Here is a 15,786-nt window from a genome sequence, read left to right as displayed (position 1 = left end):
GATTTGACTTTTCTTACTAAACCTAGCTTGTTCCAGGCTTCCATGTTCCCAATGAGATTAATTTTCGTCACAAATTACAGAGTTTTCTGGAGTTCATCACAAAGGCGATTCCGTTTTTTGAATTTACTGGTTCAATTCAATCGTTTTCCTTATTGAATTTGGTGTTGTTTCTTGTTTTAGGAATTACTGTTGATGAAATTCCCACTTTGATTCTTGTTGTTTTATCTTCTTTTTTGATTCTTGGGTTGTTGCCTGCTGCGAATCCGGTCATTTTCCTTGTTTGATTTTATATGGTCCATCGATTCTCCCCGAATTCAATGGGTAGTTTTTCTGATCTGACGGTGGGTACAATTATCTCTTTCCTTTTCCCCCATCATTGATTTTCGTTTTCTTCCACCAATCTTTCTCGGCTTTTGCCTGATTTTGATTCTTGTACTTTGGGGGGGAGAGAGAGAATCTTATTAAAGAAGGAAAAGGGAAATATGAGGATGATGAAGTCTCAGATATGGCAACCCTGTAAGAAGAAGAGGTCTTGATCGGAAGGATCTAGAGAGACAGAGAGAGATACAGAGAGAAAGAGAGAGAGAGAGAGAGATACAGAGAGAGAAGAGGATCATCGGAAATGGACGGCGGAGGTGGGAGGTTGAAGGCTTCGAGTTCGAGCAATGGTGGTAGAACCCGCGTGGGAAAATACGAGTTGGGTAGAACCCTAGGTGAAGGAAACTTCGCCAAGGTCAAGTTTGCTCGGAACACGGAGACCGATGACAACGTGGCGATCAAAATTCTCGACAAGGAGAAAGTTCTTAAGCACAAGATGATCAGTCAGGTATTTACAAGATTTCCCTGTTTCCCCTTAATTGTTTAAGCATATGGCTTGATTGTTTGTCTAATCTAATGTTTGGTTGCTGAGAAAATTGAGGAGAAAGTTAGAAGAGGTCAAAAGTTCGAACGCCAACTTGTGCTTTTGTCTCTTTCTGACGAAGTAACCAGTTGGGATAATTGTTTACTATTTCTCTTTTTGGATCTTAAAGAATTTGAAAGAACATGGTTTGGAATTTTGACTTGGAACTTCTGTTTGTTAACATCGAATTTATGGCACCAATCTTTATATATATTAGCAGACGCTTAACTTTCTGAAGTTTGTAAGAACATCGTGTGTGCTGGGACGATCAAATCGACTCCAAGAAAGAAGTTATTTGATTGCAATTTCATGGCATATCACCTACTGATTCTGAATCTGTTTCAACGGGATGGAGCCATTTGCCAATTTGTGATTTTACTTGATGGAACTCCTTTTTTTCCTTCATTTCTAATTCTTAATATCAAGAGAATTGGAGGAGAGACTATGAGATTTTGGCATTGTATGCTCTCTGGTTAGAACCCCAAGAGGCCCTCATGGTTTTGAGCATCGTAAAAGCATCACGTGAGATGAGAACTTTTGAGCCTCGTAACCACGAGGATTGTTTCTGGTGGTTAATAAGAGCCAATGTAAATAATAAAGAACTTGAGTAGTTCCACGCATTAGTTGATCTCAACTCACTGATTTTAAAGAAAAAAACATCTTGCTGTTAGAAACTGATTGAATTCGGGGGCAGTTGTTACAGTGCCACCGGTATTGTCAACTTATGCTAACTTAAGCTTTTACTTTACGTACTTTCTTTTAACCGTTGGAAGGTCTATAGATTTTATTTAGAATGAGTTTGTAACACTAAGTTTATGATTATTTATTATTATTATTCATTCCTCTGGTTGCTTTATGCAGATTAAACGCGAGATAGCAACAATGAAATTAATTAGGCATCCAAATGTTATCCGTATGTTTGAGGTTAGACTCGTGTGTTGTTGTTTAAACTATATTTTAATGATCTCATTTTTACGTACTCTTTCCTTAAGGTTACTATGTTATCGGACTGTTATTTGATGTACATTTTGCATCTGAGATGACATCTAGCAGATCTTTTGTGTAGGTGATGGCTAGCAAGACCAAAATATATATTGTGTTGGAGTTTGTCACTGGTGGGGAACTATTTGATAAGATAGTAAGATTGTGATTGCTTCAGTATTCTGCCTTCGTGCATGTGAACAATCTTTGGGTGGTTGCTTCACTTCTTTTTTCTTCACCCTAATTTCTTGTTTATTATTTTGGGATTAGGTTAGCAGAGGCAGGATGAAGGAAGATGAAGCAAGAAAGTATTTTCAGCAGCTTATTAATGCTGTGGATTATTGTCATAGCCGAGGTGTTTTTCACAGAGATCTAAAGGTGCATTTCTTTAAAATATTTATGAGAACCTCTTAACTGACTCGAGACATTGAAAGCAAAGTTTTTTAGATGATACTAGATTCAAATGTTAATATGATTTACAATCTCAGCCAGAGAATTTGCTGCTTGATGCTAATGGCGTTCTTAAAGTTTCAGATTTTGGTTTGAGTGCACTACCTCAGCAAGTCCGGGTGAGCTTGGCTAGATTTAATTTATTATATAGTTACTGTAGTTTTGTGATCTTATTTGAAGTCCAAAATAAACATCCCTAGCACTCAAAAAATGCTCAACTACGTGAAATGTTTACTTCTCAATTTCTGTAATGGCCATCTTTCGTTAATTTTGTGATCGAAATATTGGTAACTGATTTTCGATACTCTATTTCAGGAAGATGGATTACTGCACACAACTTGTGGAACACCAAACTATGTTGCTCCAGAGGTATATTCTATTAAATGTTGGTTTGAGTAAAATTTGTTCGTTTACACACAACTAATCCATTTAAATGTGTATTTTAGGTGATCAATAATAAAGGCTATGACGGGGCAAAGGCTGACTTATGGTCATGTGGTGTAATTCTTTTTGTTTTGATGGCTGGTTATTTACCTTTTGAAGATTCCAACCTGGTTGCGTTGTATAAGAAGGCAAGTCTCCCTTTCCTGAACCTCCCACAGGCAACATGAAAAAGAAAAGATAAAAAGAACTTATTTTCACCAAAGTTTTAAACCTTATTTGTTTTCATATTTTGTATTGAATAATAAGGAAATAAATACGTTTTTTTCAAGTAACTTTAGGACTCGCCCAAACTATTTTTACCGCTCTGTCTTGTCCTTAGTCAGCCATTATAATTTGATTAAATTAGGCTTTCAGGCATTGGCATTTCTTGGAAGAATCAAAACTCCAGGTGTTTTCCCTTAGCTGACATAGATCTGCGCCTTTTTTAAAAAAATAGGATGGGAAAATGGATTAATGAATTAAAATATGCTTGTTCCTTCCGTAAATATAAAAAAACCATTGAGAGTTAAGTATATGGTTATATACCCTTTGTCTCTTTGAATTGTCTAATTTTTATGCATAGGTACAACCAGATTAGTACCTCTGATGGGTTTTCTGCTAAAATTTAATTGAACCATGTTATATTCCTGTAAAATCATCATGTTGCCTTCTTCTTTTTATCTCTTTACACTTCCTTCTGTTATCATGATTGAAAATTTCCTGACTAGGGATAAGAATCCTTCAAACTTGACAATTGTTCTTTTACTCTCTTAAACCTGTAACTGTCCATTCTTGATTAAGCATCAATCCGGGATAAAAAATTACCTTGACAACTACAATGTTTATTTGTTTAACTACTTGTTTATGTATATGCGCGTGTATGTATGACTGGTTCTCTGTTCTTGAGTAACGTTCTTTTTTGGATAACTACGATGAAAAAGATTTCAAGTTCTGTAGTGTTCCCCGACTATACGTCAAGTTCCTTGATTGTATGCCATTGAGTGGTTCTTTGTTAAGTTCCACGTTCATTCTATCATCAGATACACAAGGCTGAGTTCACTTGTCCACCATGGTTCTCTACAAACGCAAAGAAATTAATCAAAAGAATTTTGGATCCCAATCCCGCTACGGTGAGTTCTGACCCCTTTCTCAATTTGGTTTGGAGTTTTTCCTCTTCAAGTACAGAGATTCCAAAACCATGCTAGTTTATTGACAGAATTTTTAAGAAGCATAGATATGGTTTTGAGACAGTTACGACACTGACATAGAAAAGGCGCGTTTAAAAAAAAATATGTATCATTAATATACAGTAAGAAAATTTTATAGTTCATGTGTTTATGTATTTCTAAAAATTACAGCTGCTTATTATCGACTAATGAACGGGTGTCCCATTATTTAATGTTTAATATACCAGCTTGACTTTTGCAACAGAGAATTACCATTCCAGAGGTCATTGAAAATGAATGGTTTAGAAAAGGTTATAAGCCCCCCACTTTTGAACAAGCTGATATTAGTCTGGATGATGTGGATGCTATCTTCAATGAAACAGGGGTAAGCAAAGTACAATTGGGTATTTCTAAGCCATCATTTAAGCAGGATCTTCATATTGCCCTTGACATTCAGGTTTCGGGTAATCTCGTAGTGGAAAGGAAAGAGGAAAGACCTGCAGCCCCTCTTACGATGAATGCATTCGAGCTTATCTCTAAATCTCAAGGCCTCAACCTCAGTTCTCTTTTTGAGAAACAAATGGTGTGTTTCCCTCTAGTACTTCAATATTGAAAAAGCTTTCACATTGTATCTCTTCAATGAAATAGTTTTTACTTCTAGCTATAAAAAATGTTAAACTGCAATCTAATAGTTGAGCTATCCATACCTACCAACTTCTTTTGTGATGATTTGTTCACAAACATTACTTTTGAATTTGAACTGAGTTGATGAAAATTGTTGTACCAGGGGCTTGTTAAACGAGAAACAAGGTTCACATCCAATCGACCTGCGAAAGAGATCCTTTCTAAAATTGAGGAAACTGCAGCACCTTTGGGTTTTGATGTGAAGAAAAATAACTACAAGGTAAATATTTTTCCTTATAAAGTTGATGATGATAAATTTGGAAAAAGAAATGCAAGTTGTGGAGGACATGATGGATACCAATTTCGACTCTTTAGTTTATCAAAGTCATTAATAATTATTTTTTATGCATTAAAATTTGATTTCCTTCCAAAATTCTGTCTTCTGAGTATGTCTTAATCTGATGCATTCCTTGCAGATGAAACTTCAAGGTGAAAAAACAGGTCGTAAAGGGCATTTATCAGTTGCAACAGAGGTGCTTCTCTTTTTACTTCTTTATATTTTAGAAGCTTCTATTGTATGCCAATTAGTTGAGTTATGATGGTATTATTTTCAGATTTATGAGGTTGCTCCGTCACTGTACATGGTTGAGCTCCGCAAGGCGGGAGGAGATACATTAGAATTTCACAAGGTAGGATCACCATTAATGAACTCTTGGTACCTAAGAGACTAAAACATCTGTCTTTAGGTATATGTGATTCCTTAATAAACCTGATTCTGTTCGATCCAGTGATTTTGACCTTCACATGTTTTCAGAAGTCCATGTGCATTGAATCAAGCAATTATATATCCCAAGTGATATGAAAATTATCAGCAACCCTGAAGTATAAGCAATTTTAGAGTCTCTGTTGAAAGAAACCCGTTTAATTGGCTGACTGCTTTGGGATTCTTTTTAATATTTAAATGTGATATGCCATTGTTTTCAGTTTTATAAGAACCTCAAAACTGGGCTGAAAGACATTGTCTGGAAACATGAAGAGGATGGAGACGAAGGAGATAGTGGTTTGTAATTCACTCATAAACTTCCGTTTGATTCTTTCGTGCTTTCTTTTTGAATCCTCTAGGTTTGTCTCTTCAGATATTGTAAATTCATACAGATTTGATATGCATTCTAAATCGACATCTTTAGAACCGACTGTTCACTATATATTTTAGTGAACGGTTGATAACCAGGATCTGGGTCCAATAGACATACACGCACACATGCACATCCAATACAAAACGAAAGACAAGGATACAAAACCAAATCTCCACTCCCTCACCATGCAGCTATTAGGAGACATTTAATTGCACTTGGTAGTATGAGGCTATCTTGAGTCTGTGCATACAAATGGCAGCACCCTGCTGTTGTGGCTTGATTATAACATTAATGGTTTTGGTTATGATCGAAGAAAAGGAATACAAAAGAATAAACATCTCTCTCTATTGCTGCAGGTGCGAGTGCGAGTGCGAGTGTCTCGAAGCCGAGGTAATTATGTTTCTCTGGAAGTTGTTTGATATTGGGTTGAAGTTTGAGATAGTGGATAATACAGTCATGTACCTTGATTTTAAACTCATATGGTGTTTTTTCTGTCATTTGATTTAGCCAAGAAGTTCTCCCTGCTCACTGACAGCAGCATATTTGAACTCTGTATTGTGGTTCCATCCATAAATAATCAAATATTGTTTCTATACGTGAATAAAGTTTTTGCAGAATAATAATTGTATCCGTGTTTTATTCATTCTTAATACCATATCTAAACATCTGAACAATGGTAAAAGAGTTTCACTCTGTTTTTCTTCATCTAATCCTTCTTATATCAGAAGTTTAATTTGTGAGAGATTTACTGTCATTTTGTCTTGACAGTTTGTAAATATCAGTCTCAAAATTGCTTCTTAGATCCTTGAAGTTTGCCTTAGGTAGTGCTTTGGTGAATATAACAACTACATGATTTGTGGATGACACAAATTTGGTAATTAGGTGGCCACGAGCGACAAAATTTCTGTGTATGGTATGGAAGAACGGATTCTTTACCATGTGTATAGGAGTTGTGGAGGATTTAGCAGTTGAATTTTGACATCCCTTAGTAAGAACATAATCTAGGTGAGTTCAACTCATGACACCACTGTGGTTTGCTTTGGTGAGCTCCACGATATGCAATTCTCTCTTAGGAATATATATGATTCTGATGTGCTTCTTCTAGTGTTGGGGCATCCTGCCCACTCTACATCAGAAAAACCATAAAGATTCTGTCAACCCCTTTTGTTTAAGATTAAACCATACCAAGTGTGCCTTTGATATATTTCAATATGCGTTTGACTACTTTTAGATCTTTGGATTGTGTTATGGAGATCCATGCTATGCCAAGGAAGTAATGCGAGAGCCTCTCAGACATGGCGATCCATGTTAGTGTGTTGAATCTCTATGAACAAAGAGCGAGTAGAGTTAGGGTTAGAAAGCCTTTTGTAGGGGAGGTATTGTGAGAGTCTCTCAAACCATGCTGCTCGGTGCCACATCTAGAGATATGAGTAATGAAAGCTCGGTGATTTCGTTACTGTAATAGCTCAAACGTACCACTGGCAAATATTGTTCGATTTGTCTCCTTACATATCGATTTTATAATGTGTCTATTATATTCACATAAAAAATGTTTTGTTCCTCCAATCGATGTGGGATCTCATAGCTATGTACACTTTCTTTCTGGTCGTGGAGATAAATGAAGGCCTCCCTTTCTTCTTGTTGTGTCATTGAGCTTTAGTGTATTGTCTGAAAATTCATGAAACAAGTTTTGAACTGCCATCTATACTATTGTGATCAAAAGCGATTCATCGGAGACCATACGTCAAGATATCCTTTATGAATTGAACGGTAACCTATGAACAAATGTTATATAACTTCTTTTTTAAAACTTAATTTAAGTTTCTAATAGAAATATACATTTTTATCACAAGAACAACCCATTCTTACAAATTTCAATTATGCTAAGAAGATTTTAAATACAAAATTAACCGTTCAAGAGTAGACACAAAATTGAAAGTTTATAAACTTGTTACACTATTTAAAGTACAAACACCTTTTGAACATAAACTAGAAAGTTTAGATGTATGATGTAAACTTATAGGCAACATTGAAGTAACGACCAACATTAAATTATAAATATTTATTTTTTAAAAGAATAATTTTATGTAGTGAATGGCCTTGGGTCCATTGACTCTCAAATAGAAAAAGGTCTCCCAGCTATCTACTCAGACCAAATTGAGATAAAGTATCAATTACCAAGAAAGGGACGCACCCTACTATTCTAAAGTATCGATTACCAAGAAAGGGACGCACCCTACTATTCTAGGTATCAACTGCATTATTAATTATTGTTTTCTCGTTGTAATAGAGAGAATCAATCCCATTGAGCGTAATAGATATAAGACCATACAAAATTCTAAAGTGAATGTATAGAACAAAACAACCACTCGACCACCAACATGGGTAGCGAACTTGAGGCATACCTGGTCTTCAGATTCACACATCAATAGTTAAGTAGCTACTATTTCGAGTATTTTTAAAAGCTCAACGAAGATTTTGAATTTTCAATCTAATTTTAAAATTTAATATTATTTTGAAAATTTAAAACTCTACAAAATTACCCTTTTTAAATTTTTTTTAATGAAAATTAAGATTTATATTATATCACAATAACCTATTAATAGAAATTTGGATTGTGAGAGAGCTTTTAATTTAAAGAAAGTTTAAAAAAAATTAATATTATAATTTTTTGAAAAATAAAAATATTTTTGAAATGAAAGAGAAAATTGAGTATTTTTGGACCTTATCCATATGATATGATAAAATCCTCGTGATATTTTTAAATTTAAATTTTAATTAATTAATGGCACAAATGTCAGTTAGCGGTCTCAACTATAAAAGCAACAAAGACTCGAGGAAAGTTTCAATTTTTCAGGCACCTGTTTGTTTTCTTTCAACGCAGCTACTGAAAAATTCCAGAGCAAAATCAATTCGTGAGAATGAGGGAAGAGGTAATCAGCTCAGCTGGAACTGTCGATCCAACTCCGGCCGCCAGGTACCGCTCCGCCTTCCATTACTTCTACGAGTCTCTCTGGTATTTGGTCAACCTAGGGTTTTACAATTCTCTTCTTGTCCGCTGTTTTGGGGCGATTTTGTGGTGGGAAATTGTTCAACTTGGGACGCCAACCCTAATTCGTTGTTTAGAATGAAAGTGAAGTTTGAAAATCTTCCCTCGTTAGGTGTTTGTCGCGCGGAAGAAGATCTACTGTGTTTATGCTCGTAATGTGAGGCGGGTGCGAAAGGGTTATGGGTTTCTTTTGTTACATGATTAGCAACGGCTAGGAATTTTTGTGCTCAATGAGGGCTTAAATCACATGTTTGGGTTGAATAAAATTTTGCTTTAGGAGCTGTATATGATATCGAGGGTAATATTCAACCCAACTCTAAGAGTATACATGTTATTATCTGAGTGGGTAATAATCCAAGGGTTAGATGCAGTTTGATCATTTGAACTCACATTGTTTTGCTTAGTTCTTGTTGGTCTCTGAATCTTATCAGTTCTGCTGGAGCTTCATCACCTGCTGTTCCAACAAATATTGGAAGTGTTGATGGATCGATTCGTGGACTTGGTTCAAAAGCTGCGTCTTTATCTTGTGTTGGTTCACAACCACCTCAGCCTTCCTTGAGCACTGGTGTTGGTGGTTCTGCTTTCGGCATGTCGAGATACTCTTGCAGACCATGGGAAAGGGGGGATTTGCTAAGGCGTTTGGCTACCTTTAAGCCTGGAAATTGGTTTGGAAAACCTAAGGTTATAATCTTTATGATTATTTACATAAATCATGCAGTATATGTTTTACTTGGCTACCTTTGGTCCCATTGCATAAAGCTCAATTATAAAGCTCAATCATGCAGTATATGTTTTACTGGAGCTGATTGTGTTTGATATGGAAACCTCAGTTCTAGAACTAGCTCGTTAGAGCATTAGGATTTTTGTTACTTCTCGCTTAAACAGGAAACTGTTTGTTCTCTTGGGTTTATTGGGAGGATTATTGAGCAGATTTTAGTCTTTCTTTGTTGCCTTATTCTTGGAAGTATTAACAATTCATAAAAGTTGACCTTGTATCCAATTATATTCCATGAATTAGTTCAAACCTGGTCATCTCTTTATCTTGTTAATTTATACATAGGTGATCTCTTGAGCTTCATTTAAGTGAAGAAAAATTCTCTAACTACTGGATAAATTCAGTTGGTTTATAGGTGGAACTGATGTAAAGTGATGGTTTAGGTTGTCATTTTTTATAAAATAAGAATAGTTTTATTAATTAATTGAAACTTAGGAATCTACTTGGGATTTTATATCTCAGTTCTTTTTCCTTACAACGTTATTTTTATCTCTTAAACTACTTAAAGTACCGATGAAAAATATTCGACTGGCAATGCATTTTGAAGCTTAGGAATATTATTCTTTCTTGAACTTTCGCAGGTAGTCAATTCACTTGCATGTGCACAGAGAGGTTGGATGAACGTCGATGTTGATAAAATTGAATGTGAATCTTGTGGTAACAGTTTGAGCTTTGAATTACTACAGTCATGGACATCTGCAGAAGGTTAGATTCATTAATGGAGAGCCATTACTAAAATATATACGGTTATCTATTAGGCACCCTCCCACTCACACAAACACACACATAAAAGGAAAAAGTATATCAACACGTGAATTCTGAGGTTTTTTTTTTTTTGATAGTTCACTAATTAACTCGTGAATTCTGAATGGCTGATAATAATGACCCTTGATTTTCCTTTTTGGGTGTTATTGAAGTTCAACTTGCTGAGTTTACAAAGCAGCTGGATTCTGGGCACAAAGTCTCTTGTCCTTGGAGAGGAAATAGCTGCCCTGAAAGTTTGGTGCAGTTCCCTCCAACACCCCAGTCTGCTTTAGTTGGAGGATTTAAGGATAGATGTGATGGACTTCTGCAGTTTCAATCTTTGCCTTCTGTAGCTGCTTCTGCAATTGAACAAATGCGTATTTGTCGGAGTGCACAGCTTGATCGCTTTTTGGCACAATCCCCGAATTTCACCATGGGTGAAGTAGGTGTAAAACTGGAGGGTACACGTGAACTTCTTGAAAGCTCTCAAGATAGAGCATTCTATTTGTATTCTCAAGTAGGCTCATTTGTTTATGATATTTTTTGGTCAATATTTTAAATCCCATTTATTCTTCGGCTGATGTTTTATCATATCTAATTATTTTTTGTTTTTTCATTTTTCAGGCACAGAAAATTATTAGCCTTTGTGGATGGGAACCAAGATGGCACTTAGATGTTCAAGACTGTGAAGAGCATTCTGCACAATCAGCTCGAAATGGATGTTCTTTTGGTCCTACTGAGGCTCAGTTGCATCTTTCGCATGATGCATCTCGAAGCAAGAAAGCACTCTCTACTTCCGTTAAAAAGGACACTGGAAAGGGTAAATTGGTGGTTGAAGACCCTAGAAGTGAATTTAGATCACCTATACTAGATTGTAGCATATGTGGTGCTACAGTTAGGATATTGGACTTCCTAACGATTTCTCGACCGGCTCATTTTGCCCCTAACAACATTGACATTCCTTCTTCAAGTAAGAAAATGGGACTGACTCGTGGAGTAAGTGCAGCTAGTGGAATTAATGGATGGGTGACTGCCGATGATGCTGATAAAGAACGTATTGAAGATCGTGATGAAGTAGCAACAACAAATGAGGCACGCTTACTACCGAACACGGATGTTGATTTGAATCTGACAATGGCAGGGGGCTTAAATGTTTCTCAATCAGAAAAGAATACAACCAATGAACATATTCTGAACGGGGATTTGGGAAGGGATCTAATGATTGGGCAACCATCAGGCAGTGAGGTTGGTGATCGTGCTGCTTCATATGAATCACGAGGTCCTAGCTCCCGCAAACGCAGTTTGGATAAAGATGGGAGTTCAGATGACAGGGCACTAGTAAGGATGCATCAAGCCGATAGTGTTGAAGGAACTGTTATAGACCGTGACGGTGATGAAGTTACAGACGATAGACAATATTCAGCTGGCCCTTCAAAACGTACTCGCGATTCTGAATTTTTTGACTCTTTTTGTTCGTATCAAAGAGATTCAGCAGGTGCTGGTCCAAGTCATTCCATGGGTTTAGACCTTTGCATGGATGGGGAAAAATTTAATTCATTTCAGCAAGGAGGTGATCAATGTACTGGAATTCAATCAGCTAGGGATTCGACCCGTGCATCATCTGTCATTGCAATGGACACATTGTGTCATAATGATGGTGAGGACTCTATGGAAAGTGTTGAGAATTATCCTGGGGATGTCGATGATGTTCATTTCCCCTCTTCCAGTACACATGGGAATTTAGACAATAATGAAACTTCAGAATTGATACATAGCAATCAAGCTCAGCAGAGCGTTTTTCTTCGACCGGCTTCTGAAGTTCCTGGTGAAATGGGTGTGAGTAGTACAAATAACGGTGAAGAAATATTCAATGCTGATACCATCACTACTCAGGCAAGGGATGTGTTTAGTTTTGGAATAAGTGGTGGAAGTGTTGGAATGTGTGCAAGTCATGAGGCTGAAATTCATGGGGCTGATGCATCGGTTCATAGGACTGATAGTGTTGTTGGTGATGTTGAACCCAGAATAGAAGATGCCGAGAATCAGGGACAAACTGGTGAGTCTGCCCCTGATCCTGGACTAATGGATGAGATTGTGCCTGAGGACATCATCAGGGAAGACCCTCATGGTGATAGCCAAGAGATGTTTTCTCGGCCAGTAGAAAGAGCTGATAGTGGATCAAAAATCGATGGCTCTGCTAAAGATGATTCTGTTGAAAGTGGTGGAAAGACAAGTCAGAGTTGCAAAACAATCCTAGTGAATAGCAGTCACAATGCTGATACACGACCAACTCATGGACAAAATAAGATCGACGATCCAAATGCAGGTATAGTTTTAGAATTCAGCATAGTTTTAGAACCTGGTGTAGTAAACGAGAAACCTAGCTACTACCTCCTTCAACATCGGTCCTTTTACTTTCGGTTTTCAATTGTCCTCGTTACCTCAAATAACTTAGCTTGTGAATAGTCTACTGATACTGTGGCTATAGAATCTTGAAAACTAACGCGAGAATCTGGATTTATAACTTAATCTACCATTTGATATGGGCTGATTGAAAGGTGTATGTGTTGTTTCTTAAATCTCTGACGTAGCGATTTGACCTCATGAAACATTTTATTCCTATTTTCTTCTGTTTATGATGTTGAACCCTTCTTTTTCAGAGCCACAAAAAGGGGAAAGCAGTTATGAAATAGAGTTTGATCCGATTGTCCATCACAATCAATTTTGCCCCTGGGTAAATGGAAATGTTGCTGCTGCTGGCAGTACGAGTAGTGGCTCCAATGCCGACGCAGTTGCTCTTAGTGGCTGGAAGCTGACGTTAGATGCACTCAATGCTCTGCAATCCCTCGAGCGTACAGGAGTTCAGACGTTGCAATCTGAGTCAGCAGCATCTCTTTACAAGGTTGGTTTCCTTCTAATACATATTTTGTCTTTCATTGAAGCAATACATGAATTCTTGATTCTATATAAGCTAAAAATTATGGCTGCAGGGCACTCAATAGCATAACCATAAGATTGCATTCCTTAACTTTGTCGGTTGTTGTCATCATCATTGTAGAAATCTATGGTGCAATAACCTTATTGGCAAAGTTTATTTTGTCCCCTGTTTAAAAAGGGTGCAGTGCGTGCCTTTTGTGGGAGAAAATCACCTCGACTCGGTAAGGTAAAAAAACCTTCTGTTTTGGGGGTAAGAAAAGAAACCTCATTGAATCTCGTATATTGTCACGACCTCAAATGTAATATGGGTCGATGACTTTCAAACCTGTGAATGTGGGCTTAAAGGGACATCTTAAGTGCCAGAAGCTCAAGAGTCAAGTTTATGTGTCTTCTTATGCAAGTCCTGTCGGAAAAATAACTCTTTTCCATCATATGGGTGGTAGAGCTAGTTTACCTTAGGAAACCAAAATTAAGAACAAGATAGCAACACCACTCATTTCATCAACAATGAGAAACTGATAAATTTCTTTTCTCCGCCAAATGGAGAAAGCATTAGAGGGCGGCATAGTGCACAAATCTCTAACATCTTAGGAAAACTCATGTTTTTAACCAAAGTGCCCACATAACAACTGTGAACCATATGCCCTGCGAACGAACCTTTATCGGATGTCCCCGAAGGAACAACCTTACCTCAACCAATGAAGGATGAAGGATGATAGAGGAACTCTCCTCGCCAAATGTCTACAAGAAAACTCACGGTCCCGATTTAAACCAGAACTCTGTAACAAGTGGCCTAAATATAAGAATAGAACTGATAATAAACTAGTCAGTGGTAACCTATGTCTTCAGCCACCTGCATGTGCTTGCTGAAAATGCAAAATCGGAAAAGACGGTATGGAGGAACTGCCCTTTAAATATGACATCTGTGGTTTAGAGTATCATCTTTTTAGGTCCCTAAAGTTTCTAAAGGACATGAACCCTTTGATATGGAGTAAGAGGTAGAGATTGGAAAAGAAGGAAGCACAAAAAATGATCTAGAACGTAGCATTAAAGAATGGAGGAACAATGTAATACATTGAGAAACGTTGCTGTATTATAGAATCACAAATAGAAGTTTCCTCATAACCTTGCTCGTCTAGAAGTTTCCTTAAAAGACAAAAAGAAGTCCTATGGTTTCAATTCACTTGATATAATATTATTTTGTCCGCTTCGAGCTTGTAGCTTGAAAGGAACAATAGAATCTTCGCAGTAGGAAGACGACATATCGTTGCCTCTTAATTTTTTTCTTTATAGCTCTATCTTGGTATACACTTAAATTTTTCAACAACTATGGTTTCTGATTCACTCTTGTTCAATTGAGAGCCTGTTCTCTATTTTGCTTTGGCTTGGGGTTGTCTATGAATTTAGTATAGCAATTCGCTCAAGAACTCTGGTATTGGAGGAGGGATAAGCAGTAGGTAATGGTCCAAGGAGTCATCAACTCTCCTTGTGAAGGGTATTGCTCGAGGGTTAGATTCGATTCTATTATCGTCATTGACTGCTTTTACTTCAACTTTCTTAGTACCTTGCAGGAAATTGGAACAAAAATAGAACAGTATCTGAATGTTAAATCACTGAATATAGTATCCTCTACATCAATTCGAATGCGCTCTTGCAGGACGATCATCGTGGTAAAAAACTGCTGCGACAACACTCAGCCAGCAGAAGCCAGGGAAACCTTGAGACATGAGCTCCGAAATGAAAGTATTCACAAACTCACATACTGTCATCTCTTAACTATAAGAAATATCTGCTGAATATCATATTTCTTGTCAGCACTCTGCTAGTTTGTTGCTGATGAATGGACATCTAGTTTTAGGAAACACAGTCTCGAGCTTAAGCGAGAAAGGAAACCAGGCAATGCGGGGCGGCATGATTCTGACTTAGCCTTCTTCATTTCTTTTTCCAGAGCCAAGTAAAACCGACTCGAGTTATAATTTTTCCAGTGCTGGTTTTGCTCGTGTTCCATTTGGAGAACACTCGAGTAACTTCATAACTTTTTATGTTTCTTGTTGCAGAATGATTGGTTTTGCAGTGTTTTTTTTAGTTATAGCATCTCTCTGTTTATGTCTGTTGTAATTGTAAACGCTTTTCACTGTCTTCGTGAAGGTGATTATCCCGAGTCGATATCACGGATTTATATTTCAAATAATTGTAGTCTTGAAAACATACTGGAACTGTTGTAGCTTACAGATATGTATTAGAAGTAGATTTATCACTGCTCTGTCAATCAGTGTTAATGATAAGGTCTGGAGATGACCATTAAATTCCTTCTGTTGTTGATGGTGTGGAAGAAATAAAAGAACTCTCTAAAGCAGTAAACCTAGCACTAAACCAACTATCATATATATTTATCATATATATTTATAGTAATACTAGTTGATCTTTTCAATTGGATTCAAAAAAGCGTAGGCCTCAGGCAATTTGGCGATTGGTTCGATCTTGGAACGCATTATCTGTCCGCTATCCGGTTGGGTAGTAAGGATCGGAGAAGGGCGAACAACTTGATCCTCTTCCCCAGAGATCCCAGATGAGGGAACCAATATAAGAACTAGCACGGA

The 15,786-nt window shown here is 37.0% G+C and overlaps 2 protein-coding genes across 7 annotated transcripts; both read left to right on the top strand.

Moving 5' to 3' along the window:
* On the top strand, nt 1–6,318 carry LOC111434186 (CBL-interacting serine/threonine-protein kinase 23-like). Of its 5 annotated transcripts, none has more exons than XM_023071554.1 (16): nt 1–826; nt 1,763–1,825; nt 1,968–2,039; nt 2,153–2,260; nt 2,371–2,451; nt 2,648–2,701; nt 2,779–2,904; nt 3,796–3,885; nt 4,187–4,306; nt 4,379–4,504; nt 4,709–4,825; nt 5,022–5,078; nt 5,160–5,234; nt 5,530–5,605; nt 6,038–6,071; nt 6,189–6,318. In XM_023071554.1, exons 1-16 carry the CDS (start codon nt 623–625, stop codon nt 6,211–6,213), a joined length of 1,428 nt encoding a protein of 475 aa, XP_022927322.1. In that variant the 5' UTR covers nt 1–622; the 3' UTR covers nt 6,214–6,318. The 5 variants fall into 5 exon arrangements, with proteins under 5 accessions (XP_022927322.1, XP_022927323.1, XP_022927324.1 ...); XM_023071555.1 differs by having other exon boundaries at nt 5,530–5,606; nt 6,045–6,071; XM_023071558.1 differs by having other exon boundaries at nt 809–826; nt 1,955–2,039.
* A 2,206-nt stretch (nt 6,319–8,524) lies between these two features.
* LOC111434137 lies at nt 8,525–15,449 on the top strand. Of its 2 annotated transcripts, XM_023071456.1 has the most exons (8): nt 8,525–8,658; nt 9,162–9,411; nt 10,087–10,210; nt 10,423–10,766; nt 10,874–12,575; nt 12,910–13,151; nt 14,844–14,929; nt 15,002–15,449. In XM_023071456.1, exons 1-7 carry the CDS (start codon nt 8,603–8,605, stop codon nt 14,913–14,915), a joined length of 2,790 nt encoding a protein of 929 aa, XP_022927224.1. In that variant the 5' UTR covers nt 8,525–8,602; the 3' UTR covers nt 14,916–14,929; nt 15,002–15,449. The 2 variants fall into 2 exon arrangements, with proteins under 2 accessions (XP_022927224.1, XP_022927223.1); XM_023071455.1 differs by having other exon boundaries at nt 14,844–15,449.
* The last annotated feature ends 337 nt before the right edge of the window (nt 15,450–15,786 follow it).

This window comes from Cucurbita moschata, unplaced genomic scaffold, assembly GCF_002738365.1.
Source record: "Cucurbita moschata cultivar Rifu unplaced genomic scaffold, Cmos_1.0 Cmo_Scf00044, whole genome shotgun sequence".
Classification (NCBI taxonomy): domain Eukaryota; kingdom Viridiplantae; phylum Streptophyta; class Magnoliopsida; order Cucurbitales; family Cucurbitaceae; genus Cucurbita; species Cucurbita moschata.
The sequence above is the reverse complement of the archived record's forward strand: the minus strand, read 5'-3'. Positions and strand labels throughout refer to the sequence as shown.

What these genes read in the sequence shown, in the direction of transcription:
- LOC111434137 (XM_023071456.1), top strand. Translation starts at nt 8,603, where the DNA reads ATGAGGGAAGAGGTAATCAGCTCAGCTGGAACTGTCGATCCAACTCCG. An exon ending in CATTCTATTTGTATTCTCAA is followed by an intron (nt 10,767 to 10,873) that starts GTAGGCTCATTT and finishes TTCATTTTTCAG; the next exon opens with GCACAGAAAATTATTAGCCT. An exon ending in GATCGACGATCCAAATGCAG is followed by an intron (nt 12,576 to 12,909) that starts GTATAGTTTTAG and finishes CTTCTTTTTCAG; the next exon opens with AGCCACAAAAAGGGGAAAGC.
- LOC111434186 (XM_023071554.1), top strand. Translation starts at nt 623, where the DNA reads ATGGACGGCGGAGGTGGGAGGTTGAAGGCTTCGAGTTCGAGCAATGGT. An exon ending in TTTTTCACAGAGATCTAAAG is followed by an intron (nt 2,261 to 2,370) that starts GTGCATTTCTTT and finishes TTACAATCTCAG; the next exon opens with CCAGAGAATTTGCTGCTTGA. An exon ending in ATTTATCAGTTGCAACAGAG is followed by an intron (nt 5,079 to 5,159) that starts GTGCTTCTCTTT and finishes TATTATTTTCAG; the next exon opens with ATTTATGAGGTTGCTCCGTC.